The sequence below is a fragment of the Caretta caretta genome, chromosome 12 (assembly GCF_965140235.1).
Source record: "Caretta caretta isolate rCarCar2 chromosome 12, rCarCar1.hap1, whole genome shotgun sequence".
In the NCBI taxonomy this organism is placed as follows: domain Eukaryota; kingdom Metazoa; phylum Chordata; order Testudines; family Cheloniidae; genus Caretta; species Caretta caretta.
This window is the reverse complement of record NC_134217.1, coordinates 44,115,951-44,136,278: the sequence shown is the minus strand read 5'-3', so window position 1 is coordinate 44,136,278 and position 20,328 is coordinate 44,115,951. Positions and strand designations below refer to the sequence as shown.

The following is a 20,328-nucleotide window of genomic DNA, read 5'->3' as shown; positions in this document are numbered from 1 at the left end:
TATAAAAAGATCTTCTACACTTTCCACAGTATGCATCCGATGAAGTGAGCGGTAGCTCACGAAAGCTTATGCTCAAATAAATTGGTTAGTCTCTAAGGTGCCACAAGTACTCCTTTTCTTTTTGCAAATACAGACTAACACAGCTGTTACTCTGAAACCTAAAAGGTACTGGACACTAGAGATATAAACATGTGCCAGGATGGTACCAAGAACACAGATACTACTATATTCCACACAGATAACAAGGAACATGCTGACCCATCCCAAAGACAGGATCAAAAGGATAATATGGATAGAGTTGTTTTGTTCGAACCAACATGTACCAGGTGAGAGGCAGCACCCTAACACGTAGAGGGGTTGTACCTCAATACATCAGGAGTGATGTGTAGTTTGTACCTATGTATAAGAATGCACCCCTGAGGAGGTGTCTTTGTCTGGCTTAGGGGTCAGTGGTAAATCCCGCCAGTGACTGAACTGGTCCATTTTCAGGGAGCACACATGTACTAGCAGAACTGCAGACATTGTTTCATTTGGCAATAAACCTATCCGGGTGCCTTCATACCTTATTGGAATCTGTGGTCATTGGTCAGTTCACTCAAAATCTGCTGTGCCAGCTGCCTGCGCAGAGCTGGGACAGCACACAGGGAGAACACACACACAGCTAACTTATCAACATTGGATAGAGCAGAGCACCACACTGGTGATTTCTGACTACATTGGGGGGCATCTGCAGCAGGTGATGGGCATCTCAAAGCCATGGCCTGGAGTAGGGAAGCACTTAACTGCAGACTCTACAGTTGCCTAGGGCTAGCGCTGAGGACAGAGTCCCTACTGCTGCCATTGCAAGGTTCAAGCATACTCAGCCTTGGAACTGCCAGCCCTCTTGCATCTAGTAGCTGCAGCTGTCTAAGGCTGGCCTCTAGCAATTGGCCCCATGGCTTTAGCCAGAGAAGCTACAGGTGACTGTGACTATTAGGGGAGATTAAGCTAGGAGCAGAGAAAGAAACTGGAGTTAACTTCAAGGAACAGAGGTCACCAGTAGAAAAGGAATGTCAAGGGGAACAGGGAAAGAAGAAGCAGGTCAGGTTTACAGGGGGAGAATAGGACTGACTGGGGAGCACAACCAAGGTAGAAGGGAAACACATGAGGAAAGGTGTTAGTGACCAGGTAGTGGAATAGCATGTAGATAGGAGCAGAGGGAAAAAGGCTGGTGATTTCAGGGTCCCAGGGGCTAAGTGCTCACTGAGCTAGGGTTGGGGAAAATGGTGTTTGCAAATGGCAGGATGGGCGCCAGGGGAGGGGACTGTCAGAACTGATCGGATATCTGCTGGCTGTGGAACTTGGTTGAGCTGAGGCCAGGACCACATATAGTGACTGGTGAAACAGGATGGTGTGAGAGACATGACTACAAAACTTCTGAATGAGGAAGGAGCTAAATCTGTGGAGAGTTTCCTCTGATCACAATGAACAGAACTTTCATAGTGGACACTGGTAAACCCACATGGGTACAGCTCAGTGAGAAAAACTGGGGGCTGAGGAAGCTGCGTATGGCAATACATATAGTCGTGCAGAGGTGCGTGATCAAAATGAAAAATGTCTCAGATTCAGCACCAGATTTACTAGGGTTCCAATGGCACTGCCACTAGGCCCACCTCAGAATGGGCCCACAGATAGGGTTGGCACCGGGGCCACAAAAGGTTAATCCGGCCCTGTACGCTGCCACCTTGCACACAAACACCAAGCAAGAGGAGGCAGGATAGCATTGTCTTTTATTCATTTACAGAAACCGTGACACAGCAGCTTTCACTGGTCTCCTCAGGGCAGGAGCAACCTTTGTCCACAACCCGTAATTACTGAAGACAAAGCAAACATCTGCCTCCCAACTGGACACAGGCAAGGATCAGCAGCCCCTCACACTGAGGTGCCTTCAGCAGAGGGACTGGACTCAACCTCTTTCTTATTGTCTTCAGGTTTCATAGCAGGAAACAGCAGCACTTCCTGTGGAGGGAACCAAACACCATCAGCTTCCCCCCTCTCCCTATTCCTCACCTCCCCATTCACATTCCTTTTTGCATAAAAATAAGAGCCCCTAAACCAGCAAATTATAAGTACTTGATTTGTGCATACTTAATTACAAACCCTATTTACTTCCTCAATGCTCAAGTTGGATTTCCCCAGGTCCCATAATGGACACCATGAAACTGCAGGTGTTGGAGAGAAAACCCCAGAAATGGCTAATTCAGAAAAAAGGCAATTTTAATTTTTACCATTGCACCATTTAATCCCCACAACAGTACCTATGGAGTTTGGATTTCAGCTATAACCCTGAATTTCCTGGCCTTTAGGATGGGATGTGGAAGTAGACAGGTGTTTCAATCAGACTCTCATAACGTAAGTAGCCTTTTGTTTTTACAACTGGAGAGTACTTTGCAGGATTTCTTACTCCCTATTTCCTCCAGGTGGTCCATTACCTTAATATTATTGGAGTCTGTAAGGAACATGGTGAGCCGATCGATGCCCATGCCCCATCCAGCTGTCGGTGGAAGTCCATATTCCAATGCAGTGCAAAAGTTGTCATCGATGAACATGGCTTCATCATCACCTGCTGCTTTTGCCTAAATGAACAGTGAGAAGAAGTTCCCATCGCCCATAGTGCAGGAAATGTCAACGCTACTGCTAATTTTTGTGTCACCTCAAAGGGGTGCTACTACACTCCTGGAACCTAGGGGGCTATGTTCCAGTAGGGTCTGCATATTTGTAAAATCAGCTGAAGAAATGAACAAGGAGGTGATCTTACCCCTCATCCCGGGGTGTTAGTATCTGGAGAAGTATTCTGAAGGCCACATCATAGGCTATATCTACACTACAGCTGGGACTGACACTCTGAGACCAATCCACCAGCGGTCCATTTAGTGGGTCTACTGAAAACCTGCCAAATCAACAACAGATCGCTCTCCAGTAGACCCCTGTACTCTACCCCTGTCATAAATACAAAGGGAAGGGTAACAACCTTTATGTATGCAGTAATATAAAATTCCTCCTGGTCAGAGGTTACCTGTAAGGGGTTAAGAAAATCAAATAACCTAGTTGGTGCCTGACCACAAGGACCAATGGGGAAGGAAGATACTTTCAAATGGGAGGGGGGGGGAAGAGAGGAGGGGGCTTTGTTTGTGTGTTCTCTCAAGGAGAGAGAGAGAGAGAGAGAGACACACACACACACACAAACACCAGGGGCAGAAAAAAACATCTCTTAAGAACCTGCCTGAAAAAGCATCCAAAATTACTAAGACAGTAAGTAAAGCCAGAAAAGGCATCAGATTATCTTTTGTTTTAGCTTGTGAATTTTCCCTATGCTGGAGGGAGGTTTATTCCTGTTTTTGTAACTTTGAAACTAAGCCTAGAAGGGAATTCTCTGTCTTAAATCTTTTTATTTTTCCCTGTAAAATTGCCTTCCATCTTGATTTTACAGAGGTGATTATTTTACTTTTTTTAATAAAATTCTTCTCTTAAGAACCTGATTGATTTTCAGTGTCCTAAAGACCCAAGGGTTTGATTTGTGCTCACCTGTACCAATTGGTGAGGATATTATTCTCAAGGGGGTGTAGGGTCTTGGGGGGATATTTTGGGGGAATAAGCACTCCAAATGGTCCTTTCCCCGAATCTTTGTCTAAATCACTTGGTGGTGGCAGCATACCATCCGTCCAAGGACAAGGGATTTGTGCCTTGGGGAAATTTTAACCCAAAGCTGGTAAAAATAAGCTTAGGGGGTCTTTCATGCGGGTCCCCACATTTGTACCCCAGAGTTCAGAGTGGGAAGGGAACCCGACAACCCCCAACGAGAAGATTAAGGTAAGTTGATGGGAGAGTTTCTCCCGTCAACCTCCCTCAGTGTAGACCCCGTGGTAACTCGACCTAAGGTACATCAACTCCAGCTACGTTATTCACGTAGCTGGAGTTGCACAGTGTAGGTCAACTTACTGCAGTAGGGTAGATATAGCCTTAGAAAATGGCATGGGTGCTGACAGCAACATCTAATTCTAGCCAAGTTAAATGTTGTCTTGTGAAACAGTGTCTCTGACACTCAAGCTGCAAGGATTCCTTTTGGCACATGTGAAGAAATGTACCTTGGGATACTGGAGACAGAGCACTCCACTAGCACCAGAAGAAGGGAGTATAACAGGTATCTTTAAAACTTTTACTATTACATTTCAATAGGTAATCTTGTCTATCTCCTCTCCTAATCAATATCACCCTGATGGCAGTCTACAGCAGTTGCTTACATCGAAGATATATTAAGAAAGTGTTTAGGAATCAATTCTCTAATGCAATATGTATTTTGTTCTTCTTGAAAAAAGTTAACACAAGCTCTTTTGGTTTTCCATTTTTTCCATCTTTACCATGTGTTTTGTTCCAAACTCTTCCCTCTGTGCCTGCTGCAGCATTCATTTGTCCTCTAACAATTCTCCCTTTGATGGCAGGCAGAGCTGATAGGACTGGACTCGATGTAGGAGATATTTCTTGCAAAAGCTTATGTTAGACCCATTTGATTGAGATTCAATGCCAGTAAGATTCCTGTGGTGTTAGTTGTGAATGTTTAGAACAGCCAGTAGGGAGCACAGAAAGAGGAGATAGGAGTCTGTGTAAACTGGAAATACACATTCTGGCATTCACCCCAACCATAAAGTGTTTTCGGTCTCTAATCTCTACAATTCCCTACCTTCGCTTGATCTTCAAAAAACTGCCGCTGCTGGAAGGGGTCGTTGAGCTCTGTGTATGCATTGCATATTTCCTTCTTCATCACAAAGAGTTCAAAGCGTTCTGTCAGTCCCTGCTGAGAGCGATGCCTGTGAAGAGGAGATAAGTCAGCAGGCAGCTCAGAAACTAACACAGCTTCCTCAGGAAAAACAACAAGATCGCTGTTTCAGAAGAGATGCCCACTCTGACGGCCACCACTCTAAAACTCCAGGCCACTCAGTATAGACATTTTCCCCCTGGATTTTATGCCCTATGAAATGGGATTCCCTGGCTCAGGAACCAAGACCTGGGCAAATGTCAGACTTCCCAAACTGTCACATGGCATCAAATCTTTCCTTTTCACAGACATAATTTTTCTCATGGAGATAACAAAGGTGGTCATTATTTCATGACTTTATATAAAATCTCATACTCTTACCATTTGGCCAAAGGGCTCATGATCTGCGGATGATCACATATGAATGTGGGATGGATACAGGTGACTTCCAGAAACTCACCAACAAGCTGAAAAACAGGAGCAGGACAGAATTTTCAAGTTAGAACATCTCATAATAAAGGAGGTGCCATAAGACTGAGATGACTCACTACTTCAAAAGCCTACTTAGAGTAATGTCTTCATAAACAGCAATGGGTGCCTGCAAGAGAGGCCAAGCGTCCTGCTTGGAGAGATTAAAATCTGATCTAGCCCAAGACTGTATAAAACACAAGACTGTCTAAAATTCATCAAGTTTAACAAGAACTCCAGTGTCAGAACATAAGCCTACCACTGTTACCTACAATGTCTCAGGGTGGTATTGGGAGTTTAATTCCAGTTTTGACATCTGTGGCACAAGCCACTAGACAAAGCAGCCAGAAAAAAAAACACATTCAGGCAATAGTTGGGGTGAGAAGGGGCAGAAAAGAGGAAAACAAATGAATAATACTCATACTGGCCCTGTGCTTTACTGTACATTTTGGAGGCACATGTGAATCTAATTATACTCTTCTCTCCACTCATGCAGAATGTGTGGAGGGAGGGGTCCTCCACAAAACACTGTTGATCCCCTATTTCTCAAGGCCATTACACTTGGATGACAATTGGAATAGCTTTCAGAGTTGGTCTACACTGCTTCTAATTGACTGGAAGTGTCCCTGCAAAGTTATAAGGCAGGGGTGGCCAAACTTACTGATTCTCCAAGCCACATATGACAATCTTCAGAAGTCTGGGAGCCAGGCTGCTCCTGGCAGGGCTAAGGGGCTTCAGTCCTGCGGGGAGGGGGGGGGGGAGGGGAGGAGATGTTGGGACTTCAGCCCCGCAAGAGGCACTTGCCGCAGCTTCATCCCTGCTCCTGCTAAAGCCCCAGCCAGTGCACGTACCCTGTGGGTCTGAAGCCCCAAGATGCCTCTCCCCGCAGGGAAGAAGCCCCAAGTCCCCGCTCCCCTACAGTCTAGTAGGTGGAGAATGGGAGGAGCCCTGGGGTGAGCCACACTTTAACTGTAAAAGAGCTGCATGTGGCTCACAAGCCACGGTTTGGAAGCCCCTGTTACAAGATATTTCTTCCTACCTGGGACCATCCACTGTACTAAAATAGCTCTCTTTTATCCTACTAGCCCCGGAACTAAGAGGCCAGGTATCAATCCAGAATCCTCTATAGATCTCCATCACTCTGCCACCAGTACAACGTGTTCTGTTATAAACAGACACAGAACGACATCTCTGGGGTATTACTGAATTCTCTCTGGCAACAGGAAAAGGGCTGAATTAAATTCCAGTGTATTTTCCTAGATGTAGCCAAACATCATGATTCACTGAAAGTCTCATGTACATCTCTGCTACACGATCATTCTATAGATGCTGCAGTCCCTCCCCACGACATCTCCACAAAGCCAGCACCTCTGACCTCTGGACTGGTAAAGACAAGCAAGATTGCAAGCCATTTTCTTTCTTCACCTGGAACATCTATGGAATCTGAACTGAGGTCCTTTCAGAGGGCCGGATCCTACTCTCCATATGTAATCTACCACTGAAACAAGCCTCTGTACCAGATCACTGGAAAATAAATAGTTAACATAATGCAGATTTTTAAAAAGGGCTCCAGAGGTGATTCTGGCAAACACAAGCCAGTAAGCCTACCTCCAGTACTGGGCAAACTGGTAGAAATTATACTAAAGAACAAAATTATCAGACACACAGATAAACATGATTCAATACAACTTTTGTAAAGGGAAATCATGCCTAACCAATCTATTGAATTCTTTGAGGGAATCAACAAGCATGTGGACAAGGGTGATCCAATTAATATAGTATACTTGGATTTTCAGAAAGTCTTTGATAAGGTCCCTCACCAAAGTCTCTTAAGGAAACTAGTCATAGAACAACAGTGACGGTCCTCTCATAGATCAGTAACTGGTTAAAAGATAGAAACCAAAAGGTAGGAATAAATGGCCAGTTTTCACAATGGAAAGAGGTAAATAGCGGGGTCTCCCAAGGATCTGGCCTGGGACCTGCGCGGTTCAACATATTCATTAATGATTTGGAAAAAAGAGTGAACAATGAAGTGGCAATGTTTGCAGAGGATACAAAAATGTTCAAAATGTGTGTGTGTGCGCGCGCGCGCGCGTGCTGGAAGAGGCTTGAGGGCCTAGCTGAGCAAGACAGTGTAAGGGAGCCCAAGGTGTTACAGGTGGGCTCAGTGGTACTCAGGTACATCAGGTGGCAGCCCGGGGAGCCTGTCACAAGGTCCATCAATGGCTATTAGCCAAGATGGTCAGAGATGTAACCCCATGAATAGAGCAACACTCGTAGTCTAACTGCCAGAAGGGGAAGACAAAGGTTGATCACTCCAACTGCCCTATTATGTACACTCCCCCAAAGCTCCGGTACTGGCCACTGTCGGAGACAAGATACTGGGCTAGATGGACCATTTTCTGCCCCATTATGGCAATTCTTACGCTCTTCTTAAAATCAGTGGCAAATTTCTTATTGACTTAAATGGTGCAAAGAAAACTGCTTACTTACAGCTTTCTCTGAGTTCTGCAGGCTAACTGCAGGTTGTGCGTTGACATACTTTCTTTTATTAGTTTTAAATTTTCTGCCATTCATTTTTACTAAATGCTCCATCAAGCTAACCAGTAGTCCGCAAAGAACCTGCAACTTCAAATGGGCCCCACTGCTTCGTAGGGCCAGATCTCAGGATTATGAAAAATCCACCTCCACTTACCTTATCAAGAAGCCTGGCCGTGGTCCTGGGAGGTGGACACTCAACACCTCTCTCCACACAAATAGCATCAAAGAACTTGCGAGTTTCTGTTTTCATAATGCAAAATATTAGAGAAGCTATTCATATAGTTAGTTCTTCTCCCCCTCCTCCCGACCCGCAGAATGATCCAGACACAATGGAGGAGGACTGGAATGACTTTCAATATTTTCTGTTATAATACACTCTGGGACATACCAGCTCAGGAATATGGTTTCAGCCTTCCACAGAGCATGAAGAGCAGTATTAATTGCTTCCAATTTAAACTCAAACATAAGATTCCTAAACCCAGCTCTAGATGCTCTGACAACAGTTATAAACACTATCCCACACAGAGAGCGCCACTGTGGACAAACAGCTAGTCTCAGCATTATTTAAAAAAAAAAAAAAAATCTATATATAGATAGATCAATCTATCATTTCTCCCAAATACCTGCTCAAACTGAGGAGTTTTGAAGAACGTCCTAATGGTCAACAGATTTGGACCATTTCAGATCAATGAGGCAGTGGGAGCACGCTCCAAAGTTGACAGGTCCACAAAGAGCATATCTGCCAGCAGCCTTCACTCTCATAAATCAAGGGGCTCCCATGTTAAGCACTTCTGCTGATTGCAGTAGCATCGGTATCACAAAGAGAGAGGCAGTCTCTCAAGTAGGCAGGTCCCAGAGCTATTTTAGGGCTAACAAAACTAAATCAAGCAGCTGAAAAAGCCACCGGAAAACCCATGCAGGTCCTAGTGCACTAGTGTCACATGCTCATGATAAGATTTTCCACTTAAGAGAACCACCATATTGTTCACTAACTTTAGTTTTTAGATATATTTAAAGTGTAGACCAGTGGTTTTCAAACTTCGGGTTGCAACCCAGTACTGGGTCATGAAATACAAGGCACTGGGTCATGGCAGCTCTGGTCAGCACTGCCGACTGGGCCATGAGAAGTCCCGTCGGTGGTGCTGCCCGGCTAAGGAAGGCTAGTCCCTACCTGTTCTGATACGGCGCTGCACTCTGGAAGCGGCCAGCAGCAGGTCCGGCTCCTAGGCGGGGCGGGCCACGGGGCTCTGTACGCTGCCCCCACACCGAGCACTGGCTCTGCACTCCCACTGGCAAGTTCCCAGCCAACGGGAGCAGGAAGATACTTAGGGACTGGACTTGCTGCTGGCCGCTTCCAGGGCATAGCATGGTCCACGGTGCCAGGACAGTCAGGAAGCCTGCCTTAGCACCCCCACTGCGCCATTGACCAGGAGTTGCCCAAGGTAAGCCCACACCCCAAGCCCCTGCCCCAGCCCTGAGCACCCTCCTGCACCCCAAACCCCTCATCACCAGCCCAGAGCCCCCTCCTGCACCCCAAACCCCTCGCTGGCCCCAGCCCAGAGCCCCCTCCCATACCCTGAACCACTCATTTTAAAGATCAGGCTTGACAAAGCCCTGCCTGGGATGATTTAACTGGGAATTGGTCCTGCTTCAAGCAGGGGGTTGGACTAGATGACCTTCTGGGGTCCCTTCCAACCCTGATATTCTATGATTCATTCCCAGCCCCACCCTGCAGCCCTCACCCCAACCCTCTGCCCCAGCTCCGTTAGGTCGCGGGCATCAACAATTTTCTTCAACTGAGTCACCAGAAAAAAAGTTTGAAAACCACTGGTGTTGACTGAGGTATAGTGCATTATAGCCTTGTCTAGAGGTAGCAAGGCTCACATTGAGGGAAAGATCATAACTACCCAACCAAATCATTGCTGCTATGTAATCACCTAAAAGCAGCTCTCCACAACTGTCAACTCAAGGGACAAATGGCAGATGCATTTTCAACCAAAGGGCCCGATATAATCTTCCAGTTGCTACCCCAACCTATTTGCCCTCCATGCCCTAATCACTACCAGATACAGAGGGTCTTCTCTGCTTCCTAAGAGACAGACGAAACAGATACAATGCCAGGTGTCAATGTAGTGAAAACACTTCAAGACAGGCCTCCTCATTAACTCTCTCAACAGTGTCATGTATACACAATGAAGATTTAAAGGCAATAAAGTGGAACCTTGCTGACCCTTACAAGAACCTGCAGGACATCAAGACTACACTCTGAAATCTTGTAGTTAATCCAACAAAACCACACAGTCGGGCAACCCCATCTACTCAGCTCACATGTAGATCTGAGCAAAACAGCACCTTGCAATAAACAGTATTGAAGGCAGCTTATAGATCAACATGGACTGGGGGTTAGAGGTCTTTGCCCCATAATAGCCAGGGGGAGGTGAAAGCACAGAGACTCATCTGACCTTCAGTCTCAAAGTGATCAGTTGCTGGAAGTTTCATTCCCAGGATTCTCTCCAGTTCATGCACCATGCTAATTTTCCGGAAGGGTGGGGTGAAATCTATCTCATAGGCATGACCCTCAGGACCATCTGGGTGATAAGTGACCTTGTAACTTCCAGTAATGTGCTTCACCATTCCTACAAGATAAAACTACACTTAAAATCAATGCCATGCTGTATCACATGCTATCTTCACACAGATTCTTATTCTCCTTTAATTAATATTAGGTTAGGTCACCTGAAAGCAACTTTTCTGTGATCTCCATCAGGTCATGATAGTCTGCATAAGCCATGTAAAACTCACAGGTTGTGAATTCAGGATTATGAGTCAAATCAATTCCTTCATTCCGGAACTGGCGCCCAATTTCGTACACCCTGTCCATGCCTCCAACCACCAACATCTAAACAAAAAGAAATCCAGCTGGTCACATTAGCCTTCTGAAATGGAGTCAAGAAAGTTCTGACTAGCACAAAATTGCACCAAATCTACATTCCCAAGATTATCAGCAAAACACAGAGGTAAAAGCAGCACTAGACAAACCTAATGAAGAACTCTGATTCAATTATCCTGACATCCACTATTCTCCAATCAATATGGGTCTCTTTCCTGCTCACCTCTTTAGCCATACTCCACCCAAGCGAAATTGCTTTTGTCAACCCAATTAATCTGCTGGCCTTTAGTCTAATCTGCGGGCTGCCAAGCTCCCCTCCCGCCCAGCGCGCCACATCCCCACTCCTCTGCCTACCTCCAGGCGCTTAGCGCTTTCCAGGAGGGAGGTGGGAGGAGCGGGGAGCTGCATGCTCAGGGGAGGAGGCAGAGAAGAGGCAGGGCAGGGGTGGGGACTTTGAGGAAGGGGTTGGAATGGGGGTGGGGACAGAGGGTGTCAGTGATGTGGCTCTCGGACCAATGTACTAGTCCTCATGTGGGCCTCCCGGTGATTCAAGTTTGAGATCCCCAGTCTAATCCTTACTTCAATCTTATGCTTCACATTTTGGGAAGGCAGATAGAGTCAGAAAAGTGTGAAGCTTAACCCATGTGGGGATCACCTCTCACCTTGTGATAGAGTTCTGGAGCAATTCTCATGTATAAGTTCATGTCCAGTTCATTGTGATAGGTAATGAAAGGTTTAGCCACAGCTCCACCTGGAATAATATTCATCATGGGAGTTTCAATCTGATGGAAAAAAAAAAAGTGTTAAACCTTAGCTCAAATACTCTCATGCCCCTGACTCAATCATACCCTCCCTCCATTCCCCATGCTACAACTATTTTGATAATATGTGTTTGTCATAAACATAAAAGGGAAGGGTTAACACCTTTAAAATCCCTCCTGGCCAGAGGAAAAACCCTTTCATCTGTAAAGGGTTAAGAAGCTAGGATAACCTCGCTGGCACCTGACCAAAATGACCAATGAGGAGACAAGATACTTTCAAAAGCTGGGGGGAGGGACAAACAAAGCCTCTCTCTCTCTGTCCGTGTGATGGGAACAGAACAGGAATGGAGTCTTAGAACTTAGTAAGTAATCTAGCTAGATATGCGTTAGATTCAGTTTTCTTTAAATGGCTGAGAAAATAAGCTGTGCTGAATGGAATGCAGATTCCTGTTTTTGTGTCTTTTTGTAACTTAAGGTTTTGCCTAGAGGGATTCTCTATGTTTTGAATCTAATTACCCTGTAAGGTATTTACCATCCTGATTTTACAGAGGTGATTCTTTTACTTTTTCTTCTATTAAAATTCTTCTTTTAAAGAATCTGATTGCTTTTTCATTGTTCTTAAGATCCAAGGGGTTGGGTCTGTGTTCACCTATGCAAATTGGTGAGGATTTTTATCAAACCTTCCCCAGGAAAGGGGGTGTAGGGTTTGGGAAGATTTTGGAGGGAAAGACGTTTCCAAACGGGCTCTTTCCCGGTTATATATATCTGTTAGATGTTTGGTGGTGGCAGCGATAAAGTACAAGGGCAAAAGATAAAATAGTTTGTACCTTGGGGAAGTTTTAACCTAAGCTGGTAAAAATAAGCTTAGGAGGTTTTTCATGCAGGTCCCCACATCTGTACCTAGAGTTCAGAGTGGGGAAGGAACCTTGACAGTGTTCAATAAATACTTCAGTTAAAGAGAGAGAGAACACCTGGCTCAGATGTGAAATTTTTACATTCTATGTATTAATTCACCATCATGAACAAAGATATTATTCTGAAACAAAAATTCTTCCTCCTTTGTAATCAACAAGGTAAGCCTATTTAAGCCATCTTCTCTATCAAGAACATAGCAGGAACAACCATATTCTGCACAATTAAGGAGCTGTGGAGTAGGGAAGGGACAGGGACTGGGCCAAGCTGTTGAAGACATTTGCAGTCATATCACCAACCTCCAGCAGAGAAAGTCTGGCTTCTCAGGAAGTCTAAACCTTGTAAAACTACACTGACAAGAAGTGAAGTGAAACTATGTATGTGGAAACAATGTTTATCAATCCTTCTCAGTGTGTCCCATCTGCTCCATTTCATCATTTACACTAAGTTCCTTGGGCAGCAACTGACAGCAGCCAACTGATAAACACTGAAAGAAGCAGTATTCCTTTCACTACCTGAACACTTTGCAAAAACTACACTCCTTTAAATGTAATTGCTTTGGTAAAAGATGGGGGTTTTAATGATTTAAAATTAAGATATAAAATATTGCATCTGAAAAAGTTTCCAAGAGTATAAGGATATTATATGGCTAGCTTTGTTAATTTAAAATTAGCGTCAGAGGGGAAAAAGGGGTCTGTCTGTATGGAGAGACAGAGTTCTGGAGCCCAAAAGGAGTTCTACAGTATACAATTATTTTCAAATAATGTCTCTTGTAGATACGAGCATGTAGGTAGGCAAAATCAACATGTGATTTTTCTCTCTCTGGGCTGCAGCGCTCCCGGAGACTATGCCAACCTAACTTTCACGGAAGCTGCATTTTTCGGATGTTTAAAGGTGCATGGGTAATGGAGTATAACCACATGCCTCACAACTTAGTCTATTCAAGAGTACTATACACATTAGGTCCAAATAAAGAGTAAAATGCCAGGGAGAGGAAGATGCTGCCAGGTATATAGACAAAATAAACATTTTCTGAAAACAGTCATCAATGATGGGAAGAAGGTGATGTGGCATGGCAGTTCACCCAAATGGGAGGGCAGGTGGCAATACCAATGATACCCGCTCCTCTTTTAAAAGGGCTCCCCAAGATGTGGGCAATTTTACAATTTGGTTAGGCTCCTCAAGAGTCTGCCTTGTTCTACCCACTATCAGGGTTGTGCTGACCAGTCAGCTCTGGCCTCCACACAAGTAAAGTAGAAAGAAAAGGAGTATTTGTGGCACCGTAGAGACTAACAAATTTATTTGAGCATAAGCTTTCGTAAGCTACAGCTCAAAGTAGGGGTTGCAGGCTGCTTGTCCCACTGCATTAGGTAGAATACCACCACTAGGGGTCCGGAGCTTGGGCTGCATTAGCAGGAATTAATCCAGCTCTGCTACTCATTTAGGAACTGTACAAAACAAGCACTTTTGTATTCCAGCTGCAACCATTTAAAACAGGAAAAAACAAGGAAGAGGAATTTCTCATGCTGATTCAGAATGAGGCTCAGGGTTCCAATGGAAGAAAAAAGGTCTGTCCACAACCTAGGAAATGGAAGCCAAATGGGAGTCTCTGTTGAAGAAAGATTCAGAACGGATCTAGAATCTGAAGGGAAAGAGTAACTTTTGTAGAGTTTGTGTAGCAATGCCTACCCAAGTCACTTTGTATTAAAGACACTGGCTGTTTCTCCTGCACTGTAGTTAATTCCCAGCATGATCACCAAGCCTAAATGGCCTATTTAAATGCTAGTTTACAAGTGATTAATTTCAGGAAAATAGGAAACGTACAGTCAAGAAGTAATGGCACCTTAACACAGCACAAATCTACTGTGTTGAATATATCACGGTTCTCAATATTAGTTATTTCACACAAACAACTCCACTAGCAGCTTTTGTGGATCCAGTAGACTAAGAGGTTAAAATCTGCCAAGTAGTGGATAGCAAAGAGAGTCATACTTTGAGTGTGAAGTGGAAACAGGAATTATCTAGAAGTAAACAGGTCTTTTGTTCTGGTATGTTGTTCTCTGTTATACCTGACAATAAATACTACATATGTTTTATGTAAATTAGATTGACTCTACCTTTTTTTTTTTTTTGGGGGGGGGGAGGAGGGGAATTAACACCTTTGAGAATGAGGGGACAATTTACCCAACTTCAATTATGGAAGAAAGCAATGGGGGAACAAATATAATTAATAACTTGAATTGCTAACTTTGGGTTTGCTCAGTCAAAGAAGAGTATCCCTCAGAAATTGCTCTGTCACTTGAAGGGGAGCAGACAAAGAGATAAACAATAATTAACTCTATTGCACTTAGTGTGCTTTGTGGCTCTATGGCACAAAATTGTCAGAACATGTATACTGAGCCAAAGTCAATATGTATACTTTTCCCGGTCCCATGCACATTTTGTACGTGAGGTGGGTGTTGGTCTCTCCTTGGAGCTGAAGAAGTGTGAAAAAGAGCAGCACACACAGAGAGAAACAAAGTACCAAACCTTACCTCAAGAAAGCCCAACTCATCCAGGAAGCTCCGGAGGTATGTGATGATCTTTGCACGGATTATAAACTTCTGTCTCACATAGTCATTAAGAATTAAATCCAAGTATCTCTGGCGAAATCTAGTTTCCTGAAAAGGGTGGATAATTTTAGAACAATCTAAATTATACTTATTGCCAAAGAGAAAAAAAATAAAATTTGATCTTCATTTGGTGCACTGATACCAATGATACCACACATACAAAAAGCTGCCAGTTTGGCTTCAACACCAGGAGTGGTTGTTACCTTGTCTTTGAGCCCGAAGTGAAGGTGGGGCAACATGTGCAGGCATGGAGAGAGCAGAGTGATTTCCCAGGGAATAACGCTCAGCTCTCCTTTCTTTGTCTTTCCAGGATTCCCCTGAACCCCAATAATGTCACCCCGACGCAGCTTGTTGTTAATGTGGATATATTCTTCCTCTGATTTGTAGTTCCTGCAAGTGGAAAAACATGCATCTTTTAAGCACTTTTTGTCCATAGATCAAGCTTTGCTCAGTCTCTTCCCACCCAAAACACTTAATATTCAAGTATCAGAGGGGCAGCCATGTTAGTCTGTATCCACAAAAACAATGAGGAGTCCGGTGGCACCTTAAAGACTAACAGATTTATTTGGGCATAAGCTTTAGTGGGTAAAAAACCCACTTCTTCAGATGCATGGAGTCTCCATGCATAGGAGCCTCGACGTACTGTATTGTGTTCTCCACCACCTGACTACAGACTAGGAATCTGAGCTGAAGCTCACAGGCATGGGGAAGAATAAGATGTCCATCTTCTAATCTCCTCCTCCCAGAAAGTACAGTTTGATTTAGAATGTTGCTATAGTGATCCCTAGTTACCTGGAGTTTGCCATGACTTGCAATTTGACTCCCTCTCCACGAAGATCATAGAAGATCAGTTTCCCTCCAGAGGCACGTTTTGCATGGATTCGACCTAGAAACCCAAAGTTAGATGGTCCAATGGTTACAGCAAGTCAAAGTCAGAAATCTTTCCATTTCCCCAAAACAAAGATCCATCTCCATGCACAAGCCCCGGCACAGCATCACTCCTACCCTGCAGCCCAGGCAACATATCACCAACCTCCATCCCATCATTGGATGACAAAGTAACGAGTCTCTAGTTATGAACACAGGGCCTTGGAGTCCTCTCATCAGACCTGCTCCCTTGCTTGTCAAGGACTCTAACGCTCTACCTTCTATCCCAAAGGTCCCAACCCAAACTTAGCCTAATCTTGCTACAGCTCTAGCACTATGAGGAATTGCCAAGCAAGGTCCACAGAGCTGTGGAGGCATTCCCATCTATCTCCCTCCAAGAATGGTAAGTGCTTGTCTTCGCAAAGTGGCAGACTGTCTCCAAGTCCCAGGTGAGTCTTTACCTGCCACTCTCACTGTAATGTCTCTCAGGTGATCTCCTGCCTGCAGATGGCTGTACCTCTCTATGAAGTCTGTGAGGGAAAGGTCTACGTGGAACTTATGAGGGTAAGGATCTTCATTGGTGCCTTTCAGCTGCTGGATTGCCTGACTGCGGATCTTGTAATATTGCTGTCATCAGTCATAAACAAGAACATTTATGTTAGACACCAAAGGGACTGTACAGTTCACAAGCTAAAGCATAATTGATTTGATTTGGGAATATTTATTTGACTACAGAAGTTAGACAACACCTGAGTGACTACGTCAGAAGAGTCAGCTCCTCTGACAGAAAGCACTTAAGACATTGGACTAAGAAGGGGCTAAACAAATGCAGTGATGAGACAAGAAGAAGTCATTGCTTTAAGCCATTACCATTCAAACCTTAGATATATCCTCTCCCTCAGGCAGTTTTTTTGGGGAATATTATTAATCTATGCTTGCAGCCTCACTGTCCAGCTAAGAACATAAGAACAGCCACACTGGGCCAGAGCAAAACTCCATGTAGCCCAGTATCCTGTCTTCCAACAGTGGCCAATGCCAGGTGCTTCAGAGGAAATAACAGAACAGGCAATCATCACGTGATCCATCCTCTGTCACCCATTCCCAGTTTCTGGCAAATAAAGGCTAGAGACACCACGCTTGTCCATCCGGGCTAACTGCTCACATTGGGGTCCAGGCTTTCCTCATCAGCTCCATTGCAGTTCTCAGATCCCAGGGTCAAGGCAGATTTGCTCAGATGCTTCTCACTTTGCTCTTTTTGCTTTGCCTCTTTCTCAGCTACTTTTCTCTCAGCCTTCAAACGTCTCTTCAGCTCACTGGAAAAAGAGAGGAAACCAGATACAGAAGCCACTTTGAAACTTACAGAAAGAAACACTTGCCAGAGAGATTCTGTCCAAGGGTCATCCTACACTTAACTCTCTCTCCTCTCCCCAAGAGGACATGTTGCCTTGCTCCACTTCATAGGAAGTGAAAAGTACCCAAATTCTGTTCTGGACTGCTCCAGTCCCTCACCTTACAGTCAGCAGTATCCAGATAAAGCAGTACTAGCTGGGCATTGTCTCATATAGAGGAAACATACTTGTTTTTTTTTTCCTTGATCCTTCACTGTTCACCCTTTACAGCCCTAGAACATAAGAACAGCCATACTGGGTCAGACCAAAGGCCTATCAAGCCCAGTATCTTGTCTACCGACAGTGGCCAATGCCAGGTGCCCCAAAGGGAATGAACAGACAGGTTATCATCAAGTGATCCATCTCCTGTCACCCAATCCCAGCTTCTGGCAAACAGAGGCTAAGGACACCATTCCTGCCCATCCTGGCTAACAGATTCATGGAAGATGGTTCCATCAATGGCTATCTAGCTCCCTTTTGAACCCCATTATAGTACTGGCCTTCACAACACCCTCTGGCAAGGCGTTCCAGAGGCTGACAGTGCATTGCGTGAAAAAATACTTTCTTATGTTAGTTTTAAACCTGCTACCTATTAATTTCATTTGGTGGCCCCTTGTTCTTGTATTATAAGGAGTAAATAACACTTCCTTATTTACTTTCTCTAAACCACTCATGATTTTATAGACCTCTATCATATCACCCTCTTAGTTGCCGCTTTTCCAAGGTGAAAAGTCCCAGTCTTATTAGTCTCTCCTCATATGGAAGCCGTTCTATATACCCCTAATAAATTTTTGTTGCCCTTTTCTGAACCTTTTCCAATTCCAATATATCTTTTTTGAGATGGGGCGACCACATCTGCACGTAGTATTCAAGGTGTGGGCATACCATGGATTTATACAGAGGCAATATGATATTTTCTGTCTTATTATCGATCCCTTTCTTGATGATTCCCAACATTCTGTTAGCTTTTTTGACTGCCGCTGCACTTTGAATGGATGATTTCAGAGAACTATCCACAATGACTCCAAGATCTCTTTCTTGAGTGGTAACAACTAATTTTGACCCCATCATTGTATATGTATAGTTAGAATTATGTTTTCCAATGTGCATTTGTCATAACCATACAGCTAAGGGTAGCCTAGAATTCCTCCTTACCTGTAAGAGGTTAAGAAGCTTAAATAACCTGGTTGGCACCTGACCAAAAGGACCAATGGGGAAAGAAGATACTTTCAGATCTTGGGGGGGGGGGAGGCTTTGTTGTGTGTGTTCTCTTGGGAAGCAGAGAAGCATCAGGTCAGAAAACTCCTCCTATAAATCATCCTAAAAGTCTCTCATGTTACAAAAAATTGTAAGTAAAAGCCAGATAAGGCGTGTTGGATTATCTTTTGTTCTGCTTGTGAATTTTTCCTTTGCTGGAAGGAGGTTTATTCCTGTTTTTTGTAACTTTGAAACTAAGCAGAGAGGAAGTTCTGCTGTGTTTTTGAATCTTTTGTTACCCTGTAAAGTTATTTTCCATCCTGATTTTACAGAGGTGATTATTACCTTTTTTTAAAAAAAAAATAAAATCCTTCTTTTAAGAACCTGACTGATTTCTCTATTGTCCTAAGACCCAGGGGTTTGGGTCTGTGATCACTTTGTAACCAATTGGTTAGGATAGTATTCTCAAGCCTCCCCAGGAAAGGAGGTGTAAGGGCTTGGGAGAATATTTTGGGGGAATAGGAACTCCAAGTGGTCCTTTCCCTGATTCTTTGTTAAATCACGTGGTGGTGGCAGCATACCCTCCAAGGGCAAAGAATTTGTGCTTTGGGGAAGTTTTAACCTAAGTTGGTAGAAATAAGCTTATGGGGTCTTTCATGCAGGTCCCCACATCTGTACCCTAGAGTTCAGAGTTGGGAGGGAACCCTGAAAGCATTACTTTTCATTTATCAACATTAAATGTCATCTGCCATTTTGTTGCCCTAGAAACTTTGCATAACAATCAAAATAAGGTAAAAGTCTTCAGTGAGCAAAGCACCAAGGATAATTACAGTACAGTTTGAAGTAACTAGAGTGTTTTCGCCCTGGGCATGACAGATTTAGAGTCTCCAGTTTAGAGTCTTCAGTCTATAACAATCACCATGCATATCTGTAACCTACTTAGGCCCAGATTCTGAAAAGTATTTAGCTCCTAACCTCCACTGAAGGAAATGAAAGATAGAAACAGCCTAAAATAAAGGAGTACTTGTGGCACCTTAGAGACTAACCAATTTATTTGAGCATAAGCTTTCGTGAGCTACATCGGTTGCATCTGATGAAGTGAGCTGTGGCTCACGAAAGCTCATGCTCAAATAAATTGGTTAGTCTCTAAGGTGCCACAAGTCCTCCTTTTCTTTTTGCGAATACAGACTAACACGGCTGCTACTCTGAAACCAGAAAGAGCCTAAATGCCTTTGAGCATCTGGGCCTTAAACACTGCAGGACCTCCACTCTACCACATGCTCCACAGACAAATGCCAAAGCACAAAGGTTTCTAGGATGCCCAAGGGCCCCCAGGCAAAGGGGGGAGGGAATTCCATGAGAGGGAGATTCCTCAGGAAGGGTCACTGACTCCGCAAGACACTCGCCCCCACCCGTAGCACCCCGGACAGGGACTTCACGAGAAAGCAGGTGGCGACACTCGAGACGAGAGCAACAAATCACCAACCTTCTTTGGTCATGAAGTGCCTGGAGCCTTCGGAGCGCGGGGCAGGCGGCGCGGAGCTGCCGAGCCCGCCAGACCCAGCCAAAGCGGCCCCCAAGGAGCCGAACAGCTGCGGGGCTCAGCATGGCGCGAGCGCCCGGCTCTAGAGACCGTCACCTGGTAGGAAACAGACACCGGTCAGCGACGGGCAGCGCCTCCCGGGGCCCCGCCCGGGTCCTCCCGCTGGGTCCCAGCCCCGGGCACCGGCCCCCGACCCCGCACTCTCACTTTTTGCTAAGAGGGGCCTCAGCCTCCGCCATGTCACCAGCCGGAGCAGCACCGGTCGCCGCCTCCATCTTCCCGGCCGGGCCGAGAGAGAAGGAGCACTTCCGGGTCAGAGACCATTTGGGAGGGGGCGGGGCAGCAGCCTGGTTTAGG

At 44.8% G+C, this 20,328-nt stretch overlaps 1 protein-coding gene across 2 annotated transcripts; it reads right to left on the bottom strand.

Moving 5' to 3' along the window:
* Nucleotides 1-1,750: 1,750 nt before the first annotated feature.
* KARS1 (lysyl-tRNA synthetase 1) lies at nucleotides 1,751-20,325 on the bottom strand. 2 transcript variants are annotated; one of them, XM_075118528.1, is made up of 15 exons: nucleotides 20,179-20,297; nucleotides 19,915-20,067; nucleotides 17,006-17,156; nucleotides 16,305-16,470; nucleotides 15,769-15,862; nucleotides 15,180-15,366; nucleotides 14,899-15,024; nucleotides 11,354-11,473; nucleotides 10,538-10,700; nucleotides 10,264-10,437; nucleotides 7,956-8,041; nucleotides 5,174-5,259; nucleotides 4,718-4,844; nucleotides 2,472-2,615; nucleotides 1,751-1,998 (listed from the first exon to the last, which is right to left on the bottom strand). In XM_075118528.1, exons 2-15 carry the CDS (start codon nucleotides 20,034-20,036, stop codon nucleotides 1,912-1,914), a joined length of 1,833 nt encoding a protein of 610 aa, XP_074974629.1. In that variant the 5' UTR covers nucleotides 20,037-20,067; nucleotides 20,179-20,297; the 3' UTR covers nucleotides 1,751-1,911. The 2 variants fall into 2 exon arrangements, with proteins under 2 accessions (XP_074974629.1, XP_048672330.1); XM_048816373.2 differs by lacking the exon at nucleotides 19,915-20,067 and having other exon boundaries at nucleotides 20,179-20,325.
* Nucleotides 20,326-20,328: the final 3 nt, after the last annotated feature.